General features: G+C 42.3%; 1 protein-coding gene across 2 annotated transcripts in view; it reads left to right on the top strand.

Annotated features, from left to right (window-relative positions):
• The window catches only part of Msh3 (mutS homolog 3), a 156162-nt gene that overhangs the window by 40842 nt on the left and 95392 nt on the right, over positions 1-19928 (top strand). For both annotated transcript variants that reach the window (XM_087896786.1, XM_087896785.1), the window contains exons 9-10: positions 14872-14984; positions 18606-18720. In XM_087896786.1, coding sequence (XP_087752912.1) covers positions 14872-14984; positions 18606-18720 — 228 coding nt within the window. The remainder of the gene's footprint in view (positions 1-14871; positions 14985-18605; positions 18721-19928) is intronic.

Genomic DNA, 19928 nt, shown 5'->3' with positions numbered 1-19928 from the left:
GTAAGGCTGGTTTGTGAATAGGTATTGTTTAAAATTTCAATTTTCACACCTTGAACTGTCTGATTGTTTGCCTAACCTGTTTGATTGCTTTATCTTGGCTTTCTTTAAGAGATTTATTGATTTCTTCCAATTTTCTGTTTGTGTTTTCTTCCTTTTATTTAAGAGAAATTTTCGTTTCCTCTTTTAGGGTCTCTATCATCTTCATAAAGTTATATTTAAGGTTGTTTTCTTCTGCTTCTTGTGGGTTAGGATGCTCATGTCTTCCTTTTGTAGGATCACTGGGTTCAGGTGTTGTCATCTTGCACTTTAGATTGTTGAGTGTATTCTTGCATTGCACCTACCCATCTCTTCCCCCAAGGGGTGCAGATGGGGCCTGTAGCTTAGGTAGTCACCCTCCCTCCTGGTTCAGGCAAGTCCTGCCCCTGGTATTTGCTGATGCAGCTCTGGGGGCTCCTCTCCAAGTGCAGTCAGGGCCAAAACTTTAGGGGTTCTTCAGTGCAGTGGTGGATGGTTGCAGGCATGGGGAGGCTGCTCTGGAGTCTCTGGGGTTTGGTGGTTGGGGGTGGGGCATGGAATTGTTCTCCTTGGATTAGGCCCTGGAGAGCACACAGTCCGGCTGGGAACCCAAATACTCATCTCTCCTGGGCCAAGGCTTCTGTGATCAGAAATGCAGTGGGGGATGGCTGCTGGTGTGGGAAGACTGCTCCCTGGTTCCTGGGGCTTAGCTGGGTGGATCCCCTGGAACTAAAGTTAGTCCATGTGAGTGTCTGCTCTAAGGTTTGGTTGAGGGGAAGGTTTTTAGTTTGGATATGAGGAAGAGTACAGTCAGAGGCATCTGGAAGAGTCCAGAGCAGTGTGAGAAAGCAGTAAACTAAACATGGGCAGCAGACTAGACCAAAGCATGAGTGTGTATGTGGGGGGAGCAAGAGAGGAAGACCAAGAGAGTGCTGGCCAAGGAAACAAGAGAGGAATAGCTGCGAGGGAGCTACGAGAGAAAGATAAAAGAGATGGAGTATAGCTGGGAGAGAGAGAAATAGCAGGGTTGTAAGAGAATAATAAGCAGGGGAGGGAAGCCCAAGAGCTGGAGAGGTTTACTGTAGAGGTTGGGAGAGAAGAGCTTAGGGGAGCCCTAGGTAGCTGTGATACTCAGGAAGCTTGGAGACCAATGTGTGCTTTGCTGTGCTAATCACCACAGATAGTTCACACTAAATTTTGTAATTCTCTCTAAAATAGACACAGGGATTCAGAAATCTAAGGACAGAACTGCCATGTGCAGCTGCACCTCCTGGATCCATGCTCAAGGAGTTTAAGTCAGAATTCTACAGAAGTAGCCATGTAGCCGTGTTTATTACAGCAGTATTTATAATAATAGCCAAATTAGGAGGTAAGCCTAATGCCCCATTGATGAAGAAAAGGTAATGTGTATACACACACACAGGGAGAAAGAGAGAAAGAGAGAGAGAGACAGAGACAGAGACAGAGAGGGAGGGAGAGAGAGAGAGCAGCGCCCCCAACCAGCAGGAAGTAGCCTGAAATACTATGCCCACATTCCCAACAAATGGACTATGGGTATTTTCCTTTGTTTAAAAAAAAAAAAGAGGGAAATGGTGCGGGAGAATTATCTGTATTCTGTCAATCATGTATTTTGATAAAACGCTGATTGGCCAGGCAGGAAGTATAGGCGGGTCAACCAGACAGGAAGTAGAGGTGATGCAATGAGAACAGGAGAATTCTGGGAAGCAGGGAGGTTCCTCTGCCACTCCTGCGCAGACCACCAAGGATGCAGCATGTAACTTGCCCAGCTGAGAAAGGTACGGAGCCATATGCTAACATAGATAATGATAATGGATTAATGTAAGTTACAAGGACTAATAAGGAGCCTGACCTAATGGGCCAATCAGTTTATAACTTTATGGAGTCCTGTGTGTGATTTTCTTTAGGCTTGCCGGTTGTGGGGTACTGGGCGGGACAGAAACCCCAACAAGCCGGCCCTCATGTTACAGAGAGGAGTTTATTCAGCTATAGAAATATTGGAAGGATGACAATATTTAATTGTAGGAAATGAATGGAACTGGAGATCAGTATATTAAACAGCATAAATCAGACTTAGATAAGTAATCCACGTTCTCTTTTCTAGGAACCCTTTTTAGGAAGAAGGGTTAGGAGTTGGAGAGAGGACCGGCGAGGATGAGGGATGTCTGTGGTTAAAGTATAGGGCATACTTGAATGGAAATGCTATGGAGCCTGCCACTCGTACAGTGCTTTGATTGTTCCTTATCTAGGGGTGGGGCCTCGTGAGATTCCCATCCACACTGGTGGTGTTAGTATGCTGGTCTTGGTTAGGTAGCTGCATTGCTGAGATGTCGTGGGTGCGCTTACCTGTTTAAAGGACGCTATCTAGCAACAGGAGTCCTTGTCCTCTGGCTCTTACAGTCCTTTCTCCCCCTTCTTCGGTGGTATTTCTTGAACCTTACTCGAATTTTCAGAACACAGACTAAAACAAGAGAACAAATGGACAAATGCTTTGTGAGATTATAAGAAGAACAGGCTAGGGCAGTTCCTGATAGTTCTTATTTCCTTCTAAAAGCTCCCAGTCTTTACAGTCTGCATTTCTGTTGACATTCCGGTCTCTAGAACTCCTAGCTGATGCCCACTGAGTTCTGCTTCTAGCATTGTAGGGCTTCTCTGACCCACAACTCCAAACTCTTCAGCATTGCTCTTCCCACCGATTGCTCGGGCCTTTAAGCCCCGTGGGCAGACTTGCACTGCAGAAGCCCCATTTTCTATGTTAATTTTCTCATCACTGTGACAACTGAAACAATGTAAGGGGTTATTGTGGTCACAGGCCGGGGGACACTGCCCATCATACCTAGGCATACATGGAGGCAGGGAAGCTGGTTACTTCCTGTTAGTAGGAAGCAGAAACCTGTGTAGGAAGTGGGCTGGGCCTGCTTTCAGCAACCCACTTCCTCCAGCAAGGCTCCACTTCCTAAAAGTTTCACAACCTCCCTAGGCAGCACAGCAGCGTGGGATCACATGTTTAGATGACTTAGTGGGTAAGAATATTTGATGCTCTTGGCAGAGTAACCAGGTTCAGTTCTCAGCAGTCACAAGGCAACTTTAAAATCCATAAACTCCAATTCCAGTTGATTTGATGCCCTCTCTGGCCTCCATAGACACTGCATGCTTGTGATCCATGTATATACAAGCAGGTAAAACACCTATACATATAACAAGACAAAAGCAGCCTAAGCCTTGAGGGGCATTTCCCATTCAGACTGTTGGGCACTAGTAGTGGCCTCCTCCCACTTCCCCCTGAGTCTTAGCACATTGGGCTGTGAAACCTGTGCCTGTGCTGCAGTCATGTGATTCTGAAACAGGCCTGCTACAGACTTCAGTTTGAGGAAGTGAGGCTCGACACTTCCATGAAAGACAGTTTTATCACCATTTAATCGGTATAGGAGGTTCTTCTGTCTATGTGTTGCTTCCATTGGTTGAATAAAGAAACTGCCTTGGCCTTTTGATAGGGCAGCACTTAGGTAGGCAGAATAGACAGAGCTGAATGCTGGGAAGAAGGACAGACAAGCAGATGCCATGAATCTCCTGCTTGAGACGGACTTAGGTTAGACTCTTGCCGGTAAGACACAGTCACGTGGTGATACACAGATTTAATAGAAATGGGTTAATCAAGATGTGAGAACTAGCCAATAAGAGGCTAGAGCTAATGGGCCAGGCAGTAATTTAATTAATACAATTTCTGTGTGATTATTTCGGGTATAAACTAGCTGGGTGGCTGAAACAAGGGGCCCTGCTTCCAACAACAGAATGCATTTGTCAACAGCAAGTTATTTTACATGAGAAAAAAGAGGACATTTTACTAAAATCAAATTTGATAGGTTTCTGGTAGGCTGTTGCTCCTGTATGAAGTTTCAGTTTTTCTCAGAGTAAGAGCTTTGGACTTACAGTGCTCACACCTGAGGAATCTGGAACACAGAGAACTGAGACTTTGTAAAGAGCCCATCTGAGAACAGACTGGTTGCAGGAGGATGTTTAATGCACATATGGCCAAATGATGGGCTGAACATTCTTCTCATGCTTCAGGAGAGCCTTGAGGATAACTGACAAGTCCATTTTTATCAGATTTAATGGGTTTCTAAATCCTTTTCTGCTTACCAAACAAAGCCCTAATTAGATCGGTGATTAGTGAGCAGCTGCCTCTGCTTCCCTCAGAGCCTCTCAGAGACACTAAGCTCAGGAAGGGACAGACAGTAACGCTGCAGGCTCCTGGAAGGCTGGCTGGATGTCAAGAGAGCCTAGAGCATTGGTTTTCAACCTTCCTAACACTGTGATCCCAAGCATTAAATCATTTCATTGCTACCCTATAACTGTAATTTTGCTACGGTTATGAATTGTAATGTAAATATCTGAGATCTGATTTGTGACCCCCAAAGAGGTCACAACCCACAGGTTGAGAACCTCTGGTCTACAAGAAGAAATTCAGTAAGGGCCCTGTGTTAGGCTGCTGTGTTCTCCAGTGGAGTAAGATAGAAGAAAATCCTTCTTCAGCACCAGAAATAGTAGAAAGTCTCCCTTCAGTTTTGTTCAGAGTCACCTGCGCCAGTAGGTGAACTGGAAAAAGCTTTTAGTTTGCTCTGGAAAACTTGGGCCACTCGTTTTTAAAATGGGAATGTTGCTGCCGACCTTGGGGAGGCATAGCTCTTGAGACTGTCCTCATCTGTGCCCTTATGTATTACCCAGCAGTACAGGAAGAATTGAGTCCCTGTTCCAGGTAGTCAGGACAGCAGTACTAAAACAGATAAAGGTCCCCGTCCTCAGGGAGGCCCGTGAGCAATGCCACCTTACTCGGTCATTCCTAGTGATTTCTCTCATAAGATGACTTTGAAAGCCTGAAGCTGGGGATGTTGTATAAAAGATCTGGGAGAGGAATTTGGGGCATGGGGAAGGCAGGTGCAAAGCCCTTGGATCAGATCTGATCGTAGGTGTTTTAGGGACAGCACAAAGGTCAGTGCAATTGGAGGAAAAAGAATGAAGTAGATAAGGGATGGGGCAGATCATATCAAAAGTATGTTTGGGGACTGAAACCATGATGGCTCAGCTGTTGGAGACAAGGCTCAAACCTGAAACACACTATTTTTAGGGGTGCAGGATTGCTTGGTGTTTGCTGCCAAGCCTGATGTCCTGAGTTCGATCCTAGCACCTATGTGGTGGAAGAGAGAACTGATTTCTTCAAGTTGTCCTCTGACCTCCACATGTGTGGCATAGTCCTCACACATGTGCACTGAGTAAATAATAGATAATTTAAAAAGTACTTTCAAATAATTTTACTATCAGTTTTCTGCTTAACCCTCTTTAAATACTAAGTTTTATAGGAGCAGGGGCTCTTAAGTCCTTGTTAGAGAATGTATTGTATTGTATTTATTGTATGTAGTTTTTCTTATATTAGTTATAGCCTTCTTTTTTCATTTTAGACAAAAAGGGGAAGTGTAGTGATATTTCATTTGTATTTTAATAAATAAAGCTTACCTGAAGAGCAGCGTGCAGAATGCGACACTAGTCAGCCATACAGGCCAGGCAGTGGTGACCACACTTTTAATCCCAGCAGCCACACTAGTTATCCATAGAAGCTGGGTGGTGGTGGTGCACGCCTTTATTCCCAGCACTAGAGAGGAATATTAGGCAGGAGAAGACAGGAACTTGCTCTCCTTTCAGCTGAAGTTTTCATAGAGGTAAGAGCTCTCTAGTGGCTTGGCTGCTTTGCTTTTCTGGTCATCAGGTTGAACCCCAGTACCTGCCTCTGGGTTTTTATTATTCTTGTTAATTGTGATTTGCCTCTTTTTGGTGTTCCTTATATTTTATAGATAGCAAGCTCTGGTTGAATATATAGTTGATATGAAGATTAGTTTTTATCAACTTGACACAAACTGGAGGGACACAGAAAGAAGGAATCTCAATCAGAGAGCTTGTGCCATCGGATTGACCTGTGGGTATGTCTCTGGGCATTTTCTTGATTAATGATGCCATGTGGAGGGCCCAGCCCGTTGTGGGTGGTGCCACCCCTGAGCAGGTTGGCCAAGGATGTATAAGGAAGGTCGCTGAGCTAGCCAGGGGAGCAAACCAGTAAGCAGTGTCCTCCATGGTCTGCACTTTAGTTCCTGCCTCTGAGCTCCTGCCTTGACTTCCCTTAGAGACGGAGCTAAAGTAAACCCTGTCATCCCCAAATCTGTTCAGTATTTGATCACAGCGACCGACAGCAAAAGGGCAGTGGACAAAGACTTCCTCCCACTTATAGGCTGCCTCCCCACGTGGTGCTTGTTCCCTTTGCTTGCAGAAGCAGTTCAGTTTCCCGCCATCACATTTTGTGACTGCGTTCTTTCACTTAACAGAGTAGTTTCAGGTTTTTCCCCCGTTAAAATATGTGTAAGTACGTGATTACCTTTTATTAGCAAGCAGTGATCTATTGTATGATATACTATATTCTATTCATTCACTGTTTGATTGACTCAGATATTTGCTATTTTTCATTATAAATGATGTGGACATTTACATACATATTTATGTGGATACATGTCTTCTTTTCTTTTACGCAAATACCTAGGAATGGAAGCGGTGGGTCACTGGTAATTTTATGTTTCTCATTTGGGAAGCTGTCAGTCTTTATAAAGGGTCTGATGCTGTTTCAGTGTCTGGCATCCGCTCTGGGCCTTACAACTTACTACCCAAAGACAAATGGAGCTGCTATGTTCTAAACCATTTGTTACGCTAAAATTACTTCTTAAAACAGATTATTTTGAACACAATTCCACCTGTGGTCATTCAGGACTTAGGCTCTGTATGTCTGACTCATGGTAACCCTTAAAGTTTTTACTCCGTTCCCTACTCTAAGACTCGCTTTAGCATAACCCTGGTTTACACACCATCGATTTAATTACCCTCTATCCACTTGAGTGCCACTGAGGTTTTGCATTTTCTCATCATTTTCATTTCTGGCCAAGTTTTTAGCCACTCTTTTCATTTCCTGTTGACCAATTCTCATTCATGATGAAGTGCCACATCGACATCTGTCTATAAACTAGTGCAGCTGTTAAAGGAGAAGGGTTCCAAATATGTCCCACCGCTCAGTCTCTTCTGACTTCACTCGTGTGTGTGTGTGAAGAATGTGTGTCTCTATGTGGATGCCACTCTGAACTGATTACCGATGACCACAGCCATTACTTCATACTATCGTCTTGCCTGTCCCCTCCTCTGACAAGCACCATGGTGGTCTTGGATTTCAAAGCTCAGCTTCTATCAATGGCACATATAAGTGAGATCATGCAGTGTTTGTCTTCCTGGGCCTGGCTCTGGTCACGTCTCACGGTATTCTGAGGTTTGCCCAGGTTCTTGCTCATCACAGAGTTTTCCTTTTCCATCACCCAGCCAATACTCTGTGGTATATTTCCTTACTATTCTCCTGTTAGTGAGTTCAGATTGTTTTGGTGTCCTGACTGTTGGAAACAGTGTGACCATAAACATGGAAGTGCATCTTTAAGACATGGACTTCATTTCCTGGAATATACATCCAGAAGTGAGGTTGCTAGATAAGAATGTAGTTCTGAAGAACCTCCATCCTGTTCTCCATGGTGTCTGTATTAACTTTCCTGTCCATCTTTGTTATGTCCCTTTCTATTCCTATATGTCCACTGACATAGGTTTTTAAAAAATCTTTTTTACCAATAGCTATTATTAACACGTGTTATGGTTTTGACTTGCTAAAAGTCAAACATTTTTGACTTTTGACTTCCCTCATGCTTAGTGATGCTGAGAATGTTTTCATACAGTTGTTGGCCATTTGTATTTTGGTGCTAAGGCATAAGCCGTTCTTAAGTGATTTTAAAGAAATCTGGCTAATGTGTTCTTGCTGTTGAGCTGTTTGAGTGGTATATTGGAATCCTGCTAAGTCCAGAGTGATGATGAGCATTGTGGTTAGGGGATCAAAAAGAGGACGGGGAATAAAGAAAAAGGTGACTTAAGAAGGGCGGTTATTTTAGAGAAACTCAGGAAAATTTGAAGTATTTGTGTTTAATTTGAAAAAAACTTAAAGTCTGGTTCAAATATAGAAAAGAAGATAGTACGCTAAAAAGGAAGGCCATAGAGCCAGGTCTGTGCATGTGGTAAGTGCCAACAGTCCTTCCAGAAGGCCAGCCAGGCACAGCCCTCTGGGTAACCATAGGCCTGATGTTCCTTGCTAGCCCCCCCCCCCCCCCCCGCCGGTTTTCCCTTTATTTGCTGAAGAGACATAGTTGATTTTCTTGAGTTTTCTAGAGTCTGGGTCTCAATGGCTGTGTCATAGAGCTAATTTGCTTCTCAGAATTCCCTGTGGATTTGTAGTTGAGTTGAGTTGCTTAATAAAAATTCAGGTGCTTTTATTTGGGTTTGCTCTGCAGAAATGGTGTGATGATTTTGTCTGTTCTATCCACGTGATCGTGTCTGGTGAGGAACTGAGTAGTTACTGACATGTACTGGCAGTGAACTCATCCACCTTTTAAAGTGTTATTGTGGACACCAACTTTAAGCATACCTAGAATGTTTTAATTCAATGTGTTTGCTATTCAGTGTTTCTTCCTCATGCTCCAGTTGGCCCATAATTAGGTAATGAAGGCCTCTTCAAGTTGGTTTCTGAGTCATTTGTTATGGCCCTACTATTAGGTTTTTTGCTAATACATAATAAGATATTCTTTTCTTATCTTAATCTAGTCCTGAAGTTAGTCACTTCTTCAAATAGCCACGGTTTCTCTTAGCGGGAAAAGATATCTGAAAAACACAATCTACATTCCAGAGGTTCCTTAGTCACAGAATTAGTTATTATTTCTAGGTCTTTGTAGAGGACAAATATTTTACAGATGAACTATGTAAAGAGCATGTAAACTACTTCTAATTTGAATTTGGGGCTAACTGGTTTCCATTCAGGGTCTTCAGCCGTGCTCTTGTCTTTCCAATTTCCCTGTGTTGAGGGGTCATATGTAAGTTGTTAATTCTGTTATTACAATGCCAAGTTCTTATTTCCTTAAGTTGTACATTTTCAGAGGAATAACTGATCTGACCACCACTTGTGTGGATTTCTGTAAAAAGTTGAATTTTGCCGCCTACGCTGCCCCATGTCTCCCCTGTTGGTTTGTCTTGTTGCAGCAGGGGCCTCTTCTCCCATGGCTCCCGGAACATGTGCCTCTACCATAAAGCATCTTCAAGGCTTGGTTCATTAAGCAAACACATATTAAATACTCAACACTGATCCTAAAGTATATCTAGTTATGTGGTTGTCTGGACGCCATTGATCAATTCAGTGGCTCTTTAACATTGCTGTGTATCACATTACCTGAAGGCCTATGTAAGCCCCAGCCCTGGGTATTCGTTTAGTCATCAGATGACATTGTGTTTAATGCCTTCTCTTTTGAACTGAACTCTCTCTCAGCTGTTGTCTGACCTCCCCACAGCCCCTATGCTTTACACCACCATTCTGTTCCCCAAGACAATGGCTCTGTTGCTGCTGCTAAAGGCAGCTTTAACTAAATCTCTAATAAAACTTGAGATTCAAAGGCTAGGGTGAAATCCTGCAACCCCAGAGAGTTAGCATAGCAATTGCTGCTGTCCTGATCCTTCCACGTTGCCCCAACTAAAAAACCCAGGCTACACTCCTCCTTGCTGCCTCCTGTCAACCAGTTGCTAGTCCCGACTCTCTGAACCCAAGTTAATTTTATTTAATTAACAAATGCAGCACATGTTTACAGTCAAACAAATGCAGCAGAAACAATAGCATCTTTGCCTAAGTGCATAAATATTCCACGACTCTCGCCAGGGGTGAACTAATTTCACTTTTTAAAGTGTTTTTGTGAAAGTCTGGATTTAAGCTTGTCTAATGTTTATGCCCTGATCTGAGACACACTGCTTTGGTAATGTCTGAGTGCATGTTTGTATGTTTGGGTTTTTTTTTTTTTTTTGAGATGAAATTTCATTTAGCTGAGGATGACCTTGAATTTATGGTTCACTGAAGTGTTGAGAATGCTAGCCTGTTGCCACCAAGCTGACAGATTTTTACATTTCTAGTAAGTTCCGGGTAGTGGAGCTCCAGTGTTGCATCTTGGGAACACTTTTTATACGTAGTTAGATCACCTCCCTCTGTTTCTGGATTTGTTGTTTTCTTCAATACTTTAATTAGTTGCTTCCCTTTCATTTCGAGTTGTCATTGGTTTTTATTTTCTACTTGCGTGTGTTCTCTGCAGGACCTGTTCATCCTAGCATCTTTCACCTCTGAGACTAGTTACTTTTCTTTTTGTTCTGATCATCCTGGTTCTGGCAGTACATTGCTGAGGGGTTTTTTATCCCCGGTCCCCCCCCCCCCCCCAGCTTGTTATTCCAGCACTAGAAAGGCTGAGGCAGGAGGATAAATAGTAGTTTTAGGCCAGCCTGGGTTATGTAACAAATATCAGGAGAGCCAGGGCAACAACAGTGAGACTATGACTCAAAAACAAAAACATCACGGTTTCTTGTTTGCTTTTTTAAAAAGCTTACCTTTAAATGTTAAGTTCTAGTCTTTCTACATTTTATGGACATTTGACTTGTTATATCTGAGATCTGCTATTATTTGCAGATATATTGTCCAGCTTTTTTTCCTTACAATAACTTGGGTAGAAATTGACCTTGATTCTTTTCTGTTACTTTTTTTTAATATATAAAATTTATTTTCCTGAGCTCTTAGAAGAGAATTATAGATAGTAGCTCTCTTGGCTTGAATGTTGCAGTTTGTTTGTGTCTTAAGGTATCATTATAAATAGCACAGTTCACTTCCTTTAAATACAGACTGTGGACTGTGGTCCTCCCTGCTCACATCGAGTCCCGTTATAGAATCTGTCAAATATCTCAAGTCTCCTTGAAGTTGTCCCCACCATTGGCCCCAGTGATTACTAGTTTTTGTCGATTTTGGTTTTGCTAGAATTTTGCACACAGGGAATCTTACATTGTGTCGTCATTGGTTTTGTGTCTGACTTAGCACAGTGACTTTGCTGTGCATTGTTCCTGCCGTGTCCTTTCTTTATTACTTTGGCTCTTTTGTCTACTCACTTGGGATTATTCTGTTAATGAGAGCATTTCTACAGAGTGAGATCTTGTTTCCAAGGAGCACCTTGGTGACTGGGGAGAGTCTCCACTGATAAACTGAGGACTCAAGTTTGATCCCAGAATCCCAGCTTAAAAAGCTCTATGTGGTCTCTGCTTGCTGTCCTAGCACTGGGGAGGCAGAGACAGGTGGGTCATAGCTTGCTGGCCAGCCGGCTTAGCTTAGGGGGTTGAGCCCCAACCAAAGAGAGACCTCACCTCAAAAATAATGTGGGCAGCATTCCTGAGGATGCTTGAGGGTGACCTCAGTTTGCCACAGACACATGCACAAACATACACGTGTGCTTGCACACACATAAAAGCTGTTTTTCTCAAGTACTTTGACAGTTTTGTCAGTTCACAGTTTCTGGTCCCTCCACACCTCACAGGGGACCATGTGTGCTCCTGGTCAGTTGGTTGTATGGTCCTCACTCGTGCTCCTGGTCAGTTGTCTGTACGGCTCTCACGGTGCTCCTGGTCAGTTGGCTGTACGGCTCTCACGGTGCTTTCAGCTGCTCACCTCTTGCTACATTTTGCAGTGAGTGTGCCCACTGTTTGGTCCCTGATGCCTTGGTGTTTCTGTCTGTTTCCCACATGACTGCAAATAGCACAAGAATCTTATTGCTGCTCATCCTACTAGCTTGCATTTGGAATTCTCAAGTGTACCGTGCAGCTATAGAATATCATTTGTAGGTTTTGGGCATTCTATTCTTTGTTTTTATAATAGTATTTGAAGAGATACAAAAATGGTGTGTGAGGTTCTATTTCTTACAAAGTTATGTTTTTTAAAGACTATTTTTTAAAACAAAAATTTTCCAGTTACATTTTTGATTAAGAAAAGTAATAAAATTATTATAATGATTTCCTGAATTTGTAACTAAGAATAAGAACATGAGTGATACATGCCATATGTCCACATAAAAGATTTTATGTTTGGGGTTATTTTGTGGTGTAGCAATAAGTATAAGCTGTCTCTTTCTCCATCCTGAGTCTCCTTCTAGGATTTTCCCTCCTCTGTTCAGCAGATTGTATTCAGTGTCAGGCTGTTGTATAACTGGTCTTTGTAGTGGAACTTTCAAACCAGACCTTAGAATTTCCTTATTCAGAAGAAATTTCATTATAGACAGAAAAGTAGAAGCTTCCTATAGCTTGTGCAGGGGATCATTTCAAGAATTTCCTTCAGTTTCATGGAGAGACAGAGAAGGGCTGCACAAAGAGCAAAAGCAGAAAGCCAAGAGACTCCCCAGTGCGTCTTCATGCAGGTTCTCTGGCTTTGTAAACAGCTCTCGTGTCTTAGATCACTGGGTTCCTAGCCCAGACAGGCTCTGGAGCAGCTGACTGGATCCCTTCCTGTTGCCTTGTTTCTCTGTCAGCCACTCTGACTTAATGTGTCTAGATCAGTGGGTCTGACTTTAGTGTGCAAAAGAATTCCTGGTGCTGACCTCCACAGCATGTGTATGTCCTGGGAGTGAGCAGAGCCAACGGAATGTAGAACCCCCAGAGATAATTATAGCATGCTATTGTTGAATATTAGAGATGTAACTAGAAAATACCACCTTTAACAGTGAGCATTCCTGGGGAAGGTAACATTTCTCTGTAAATCAATTGGTATCCAGTCAAAATCTCAGTAAAGATTTTTGTGAAATTGGCTTGTCGGGGAATATTATTTCAAGGTGTGTTACTTTTGTTTCTGCTGTGGAATATTTGTTTAATTATGCAAAGATGAGTTGCTTTTGTTTATGTTGCATTTGTTTAATTGTGTGAAGCTGCGATACTTTTCCTGTCTAAAACACCTGATGATTTAATAAAGAGCTGAATGGCTAATAGGGAGACAGGAGAAAGGACAGGCAGGGCTGGCAGGCAGAGAGGATAAATAGAAGGAATAATCTGGGGGAGAGGAGAAGGAGCAAGAAAGGGAGGAGAGAGGAAGCTAGGGGCCAGTCATCCAGCCACACAGCTAGCCACAAAGTAAGAGTGCACGTAAGATTACAGAAGTAAGAAAAGGAAAAAGCCCCGAGGCAAAGGTACGTAGATGGCATAATTTAAGGTTAGAAAAGCTGGCTAGAAACAAGCCAAGCTAAGGCCGGGCATTTGTAAGTAAGAATAAGCCTGCCTGTGAGTGATTTATTTGTGAGCTGGTGGTGGGTCCCCAAAGAGTAAAAGAGTAAGGAGTGGAAGTAAAAACAAACAGCTTCGCTGGCTAAGATGAACTGGAAATTTGTGAGGAAAATCAGAGGCCCAAGAACACGTGAGCTTTTGAAGAACAAGGTATAACACAAGGTATAACATAGCCCAGAAATAGAGCCCTGTAGTGTGAGATACAAATGAACAGAAAGATCAGTGGAGTGGATTGAAGTAGGGCGCAAACCTAGAGGGCTGTGAAACAGGTGGTGGGGGAGCATTATGAATTGTTAAGAAAAGATGCAAGACTCTATTTCTGATTGTTAGTTATGTGGAGTCAAATTGTGTTTCTACCACATGCTAGCTACAAAAATAAGTTCAAATGAATTGTGTTTGAAAGACAAATATCAATTTTATTAGAACATATGAGAGTTAATGAAGTGCATAGAAATATATAACTAAATAGCGTATGCCTGTGCAAATCTTAGAAGTGTAGCACTGTGTCCCAAAGCAAGTGGTCCAGATTTAGTAAAACACCTCTCGGGATGTTAGAAGCGCAGGCCACTGCAACATGCTGCAGGGCCTAAGAGCACACTAAATTCATGGCTGTGTTTGTATCTAACTGTGACTGGATGAATGACTGGGGCTACAGCTGTGTCTGATATTTCACTACTTCAAAATAAAGTGTTTGAACATAATATATAACGAACTGTTAACTCTGAGTGAATATCAAGCAACGAGGAAGTGCTTGAATAAATTGTAACAAATAAGTACTGTGACATATTTTTCACTGTTCAAAAGAATGAGTTATAGACAAGTCATTGACATATGGAAAGAATTTAGAGAAATATTGTCTAGGAAATCAAGATGGGTGTAGAGGCATATCATTTGTTGGTAATACAGTGAAGAATAGATTAAATAAGCCTGTGGTATGTGTTTGTGTCCAGTCAGGTGAACAGTAAAGACTGGAAGGTTCCACCTGGGCTGTGAGGTGATAGCAGCCATCTAGTTACAGGAGAAAGGAAAGATGAGGAAAATAAAACCATCCAATATGGATTATGGGATTTTATTTATTTGTGAAAACTTTTATTCACCTTTTAGAAGGTCACGTCTATAAGAGTGAATACTGACCCGAGGGAAATGGACTATATAGTTGACTGGTGACTGGGATGAAGCTGCACTCAGCACAAAGCCAGCCAGGTGGAGGTGCTCCCCAAGAATGAGCTGCTCAGTGCTGTGTTTGCTAGAATTCCCAAACAATTCGTGTGATCAAATTAAAATGCTTTTTAAATTTTCTCCCTTAATATTTTTAGTTCAGTTGCCTCTAATGTCAGCAATTTGTTTTTGATAATCAATATGGAGCAGTTAGTGTGCTCGGTGTGAAGTGCCAGAAGATAGGAGTAGCAGGGGAGGTACTCTTTGAAATGAATGCTTTTTATTTCAAAATGAGGTAGAGGCTTATTCTCACCATGTTCTCAGCGTGTGCCAAAGACAATAAGGAATGAGTCTGCCTTTTGTTGTTATTGTTTAAGATTGATATCTTAATATATATAATTCAGGATAATGGGTAATTCTTTGAAATTTCAATTTCTTTCTTTTCAGTATGCGGTATGACAGGATTCGAGTAGAGAGGATGGATAACACTTATTTTGAATATAGCCATGCTTTCCAGGCAGTTACAGAGTTTTATGCCCGAGAGGTGGCTGACAGCAGGGGTAAGTATTTTGTTGATGTTACCCATGTGTCCTTAATTGCACCAGTACCAGCTGTGGGTAAAGGTGAGCGTGGCTTTTGGTTAGTGACGTGTGGGAAGCGACTAGTAGTATGTGGGAGCATCTGAGGGCAGTCCTCCTTCCCCTGTCCATGGACTCATCTGGAATGCCTCTGCAGTTGGGCCTGCTTGGTACAAGTCTGTCTACCCAGCACTGAGGAGGCTGAGGCAGGGGTCTTCTAGTGACAGCCTAGCCTAGTTCAGTGGGCTAAACCCTGTCTCAGCAGAAAAGAACAAGAACAACAAAACAAACAGCTCCCCCCAAACAGCCACAACAAGAAAAGCAACCCAATAGCATGCGGACACCATTTGTAAAGCCTCACAGATGTTGGCAAGGAGAGGGTCCACTTGTTCTTCCCGGCCACCTAGCTATCTTAGCCCCAACTGCTTGACCCATTAGCTCTAGCCTCTTATTTGCTAACTCTTACATCTTGATTTAACCCATTTCTATTAATCTGTATATTGCCACGTGGCAGTGGCCTACTGGGAAAGATTCAGCATGTCTGTCTCTGGAAGATCCATGGCATCTCTCTGAGTTTGTCCTTCTTTCTCCCAACATTCAGTTCTATCTTCTCTGCCTACCTAAGTTCTGCCCTATCGACAGGACCAAAGCAGTTTCTTTATTAACCAGTGAAAGCAACACAAAGACAGATGACCTCCTACACCACACAGATGTCTTCATTTGTGACTGTTCTGTCACTTGCTGGCATGGACAGATGCTTTAGAATGAAGGTTTAGTTGGCTAACCCGTCTTCTCCGTCTTTAAAGATGACTTATGTCATTGCTTTATGTAATACTGTGATAAAGCCTAGCATTTTGACAGGGTGGTTACCAGAATTACAGTGCCAGCACTTTAGTGACCAGACCCCATATGTGGGGTAACCATTACATGTTTAAGTCACATTTGCTGTCATATAGTAGGGTATGATTTTGTGTGCGCTCTTGTTCCTGTCAGTCTAGGTTATGTTAGCTTCAGTTGCAGGCTTGGCAAGGTGAAAAGGGACTTCGTGTTCTCTCAGGACAGATTTGCCCTCTCTCCACCCCCATTATACCCTACAGGGACGAAACCTGTCCTTGCCACATACTGTAGAACACTTGTCATTAGTCCTGTTGCTAGCCCCTGCTTAAGCCTTACTGTCTTGTCATTTCCCCAACACCAAGGCATCATTGTCTAGTTTCATATGCCTTTAAATCAAATTTAATAAATGTCTGAGACCGTATTTCACTTCTGAGAGCAGTATGAACTGGAATCAAGGGTTCGTCTTAGGTTTCATTAAACATATAAGACGCCACAATCCTCTGTGAGCCTCAGATTGACTTAGAGGAACGTTGTGGGAGAGAAAGCAGCCTGCCTACCAGGCACGTGTCCTCTTAGTGTGAGGCATGCTCGTGGACGCCCGTGGCACCAGCGGGCCGTAAGTTTTCTTTCTCCAGGTGACGGCTTATATGTGAGGGACAGAGGCTCATCTCATGTGCATCAGGAATCTTTTGATGGAGCTCTGTAAGGCACTTGCTAGATTGTAAGAGTCATTGCATGCAGGGAAGGCCAACACTCTGGATTTGAGTATATTTCTTTCTAGGACAGATGTAGTGCACTGACTTCAGATCATTTTCATTGGAGACCGGGCTGTCTCCTAACACTCCTTTTCCAGGAATATCAGACTAGATGGTTAAAGTAAGTTCTCAGTTGAAGGAGAAGGGCTGCTCTTCAAGTTTTACACTGTAGGTTAGTGGTTCTCAACCTTTCTAATGCCGAGACCCTTTACTACAACTCCTCATGTTGCGTGCTTCTTCACGACTGATTTCACGACTCCTAATGTTAGGAGTTGAAATGTATATATCTGTATTTGCTGATTGTCTTAGGTGACCCCTGTGAAAGGGTTGTTTGACCCACAAAGGGGTCATGACCCACAGGTTGACAACTACTGCCCTAGGTTTGTGAACAGCTTTAGTTAAGTGATGAAGCATTGCATCACTACAAAGGGCATGTTGTAATACCTATTAATTTCTGTAAAAAATGTCAGACAACACAGTTGTGTATAAAGAAATATGGAGAAGTTCCTGCCCTTGTCACTTGTCTATGAAGGGGTGATCATTGACAGCTTGGTATTGTGTTGTTTTTCATTAAATTCAGTAGCTGCCTCCTAAGCAATGCTGGCCTAATAGGCAGTTGCAACTCTGAAGCTACTAGTAGAGGTCCCACCTCACTGGCTATGGCCAGGCGGGAATTCTGTTCCCTTAGGCACTGACGTCATGGCCATTAAAAGAATTTTACCTAGATCTCTATCCCTTTGTAGAACTCAAAGGTTGAGATGAAATTCTGCTTGTTTGGAGAGGCTATATAGCCAGTAGCTAAGCTTCTCTTCTAGTTCCGTCTCCCCCCAAACCAGCCCTCCTTCTGCTCCAGCCCCACTTATGAACCCTAGCTACACATGGTTCTTTTCTACCACTTCCATCAGCTAATTGCTGATCCAACCTCCTGACTGCAGGTTAATTTTATTTAATCAAACAAATGTAACATGTCTTTTTATCATTAAACAAATATTTCAGCTTAGACAAATGTAACACACCTTAATATTCCACAACAGTATCATCCATAGGAATTGTCTTATAAATAAACCTATTTGTTTCTGTGTAACATTCATAGTTAGCCTATTAGTTGGTTGTAAATGCTAAGCAGAAAGTAAGGTAGAACTTTTTACGGGATAGCAAAGGAAAGCCTTGCAGAGAAGATGGTGTGTGACAGAGATGTGGACAGAGAATGAGGAGTTGGGAGGGACAGCCATCCAGATATCCAGAGCAGTAGTGTTTCTCACAGAGGGAACAGTGAGCACAAAAGAGCTCACAGGACACAGTGCTGATGGGGTAAGGGAGAGCAGGAGTCCACACACTGGACGGGGTAACCGAGGGGAAGAGGAGGAGAGAGCTTATCATTAGAAGATGGGTGAGAGATCATGTAGGGCCTGGTGGTTTCAGACTAGATGAGTTGGTGAGTTGGTGAGTGTTGGACTATTTTGAGTGAAGTCGTCTAATCTCCTATCCATGTTAAAAAGAATTCCTTTGGTTGCATTAAGTAAACTCGATAGGGTGAGGGTGGCGCAGGTGCCTGTAGTGATGTGCTGTAGATAGCCTTCATGTTAGCTGAGTACTGCCGTTATCCTCTCAAAGGAGGGATGTCGTAATCTGAATTTAACAAAACTTATTTCATCCTTGCCCTATGGATGTTTATTTGGGCTGATTGTAGTTTTTTTTACTATTACAAATGTTTGTCAATTTTCCTTCTTATGTGCACATCGTGGCATGTAGTTCATATTATTTATAGTGAAAGTATTTAAATGTTTTTTCCTGATTTGAAAAGAGTATGCTATTTCCAAAAATGATTTAGTTTATCAAGAACTGTCTTTTTTTCTTTTTTGCCCACACCACAAGTTATTTATTTGTAATCACAGTTTGGTTTCAAAATACAAGCCTAGTATGCATGATATAAATCATTTTTATCGATGAAATTTACTTAATGTATTTTTATTGGTAGTAATAATACTGAGGATGCATATTCTGTTTTTAGGCTCTCAGAGTTTCTCTGGTGTCATTAACTTGGAGAAGCCTGTGATCTGCTCCTTGGCTGCCACAATAAGGTACCTCAAGGACTTTAACCTGGAAAAGATACTGTCCAAACCAGAGTGAGTAATATCTCAAGATCTTAAAAACAAAAAAAAAAGATGGGAGGAGAATTATTGTACAAATATGTTGTATGACACATTTGGTAGAGTCTTGGTTGCTGTTCTATCGCTGTGAAAAGACACCATGACCAAGGGGACTCTTATCAAAGAAATCATTTAGTTCGGGGCTTTCTTACAGTTTCGTACGGTTAGTCCATTATCATCATGGAGGGGAGCATGGCAGTATACAGGTAGACATGGTGCTGGAGAGGTATCTGAGATCTTTACATCCTGATCCACAGGTAGCAGGCAGAAAAAGACGCTGGGGTCTAGTGTGGGCTCCTGAAACCTCAAAGTCCACCCTCAAGTGACACACTTCCTCCAACAAGGCCCCACCTCCTAACCCTTCTAATCCCTGGTGACTAATCGTTCAAATATATGAGCCTAAGGGGGCCATTTTCCATTCAGGCTACCTTAGTAGGGATTATACTCAGAGGTTTACCACTGGAGTACAAGGACAAACTGCCTTGTTCTGTTGCTGGAATAATAAATTTAGTTATTAAGCTGTCAAATTGTGTTTGTTATAGAGATGTGATATGTTATTCTCACTATAAAACTATACTTCTGGCCAGAGTAAGAACTAGTATTACAAAGAATGAATAACTTTTCACTTTTTCTGGAGCCTAGGGACACACCTCAGAGTTCAGGCACTTGCTTCTCAGGCAATTGGACCAGGAGCTCATGTTCTCAGAACCGATGTGAATGTCTGCATCCATGTGCACACTAAACTGCATGCACATCCACACACATGAAAACTTGTTACATACCTGTATAACACACATGCATGAACTTGAAAAGAATAAAAGACAAAAATTTAAATGGCTCCAAAAAATATTTTTTCTTATTCTTGGTTTTAGTTAATTCATAGTCCACAAATTTGGAGATAAAGTGGCTAGCTATTGCTTTAGAGATTTTCATAAGAGTGATCAAGTTTGCAGATTTTAGAAATTTCAAACCTGCTAACTGATGTTCTAAGAGAAAACCATCTTATTTTTGATTTAATATTTACTTATTAAAAATACTCCAGTTCAAATAATTAGCTTGATTTACACTTTCTAAGGATGTTAGGAATGTCCCTTGTTCCCTTTGGGAACTTTGAAGCCTCCTTAACCATGCTCGAAGAGGGTCCTGAAACACCAGCACTAACACTTGGCTGTGACTCTTACCTT

Source organism: Myodes glareolus, chromosome 15 (assembly GCF_982192425.1).
Source record: "Myodes glareolus chromosome 15, mMyoGla1.1, whole genome shotgun sequence".
NCBI lineage: Eukaryota > Metazoa > Chordata > Mammalia > Rodentia > Cricetidae > Myodes > Myodes glareolus.
Note: the sequence above shows the minus strand (reverse complement) of the source record. Positions and strands in the feature narration are given on the sequence as shown.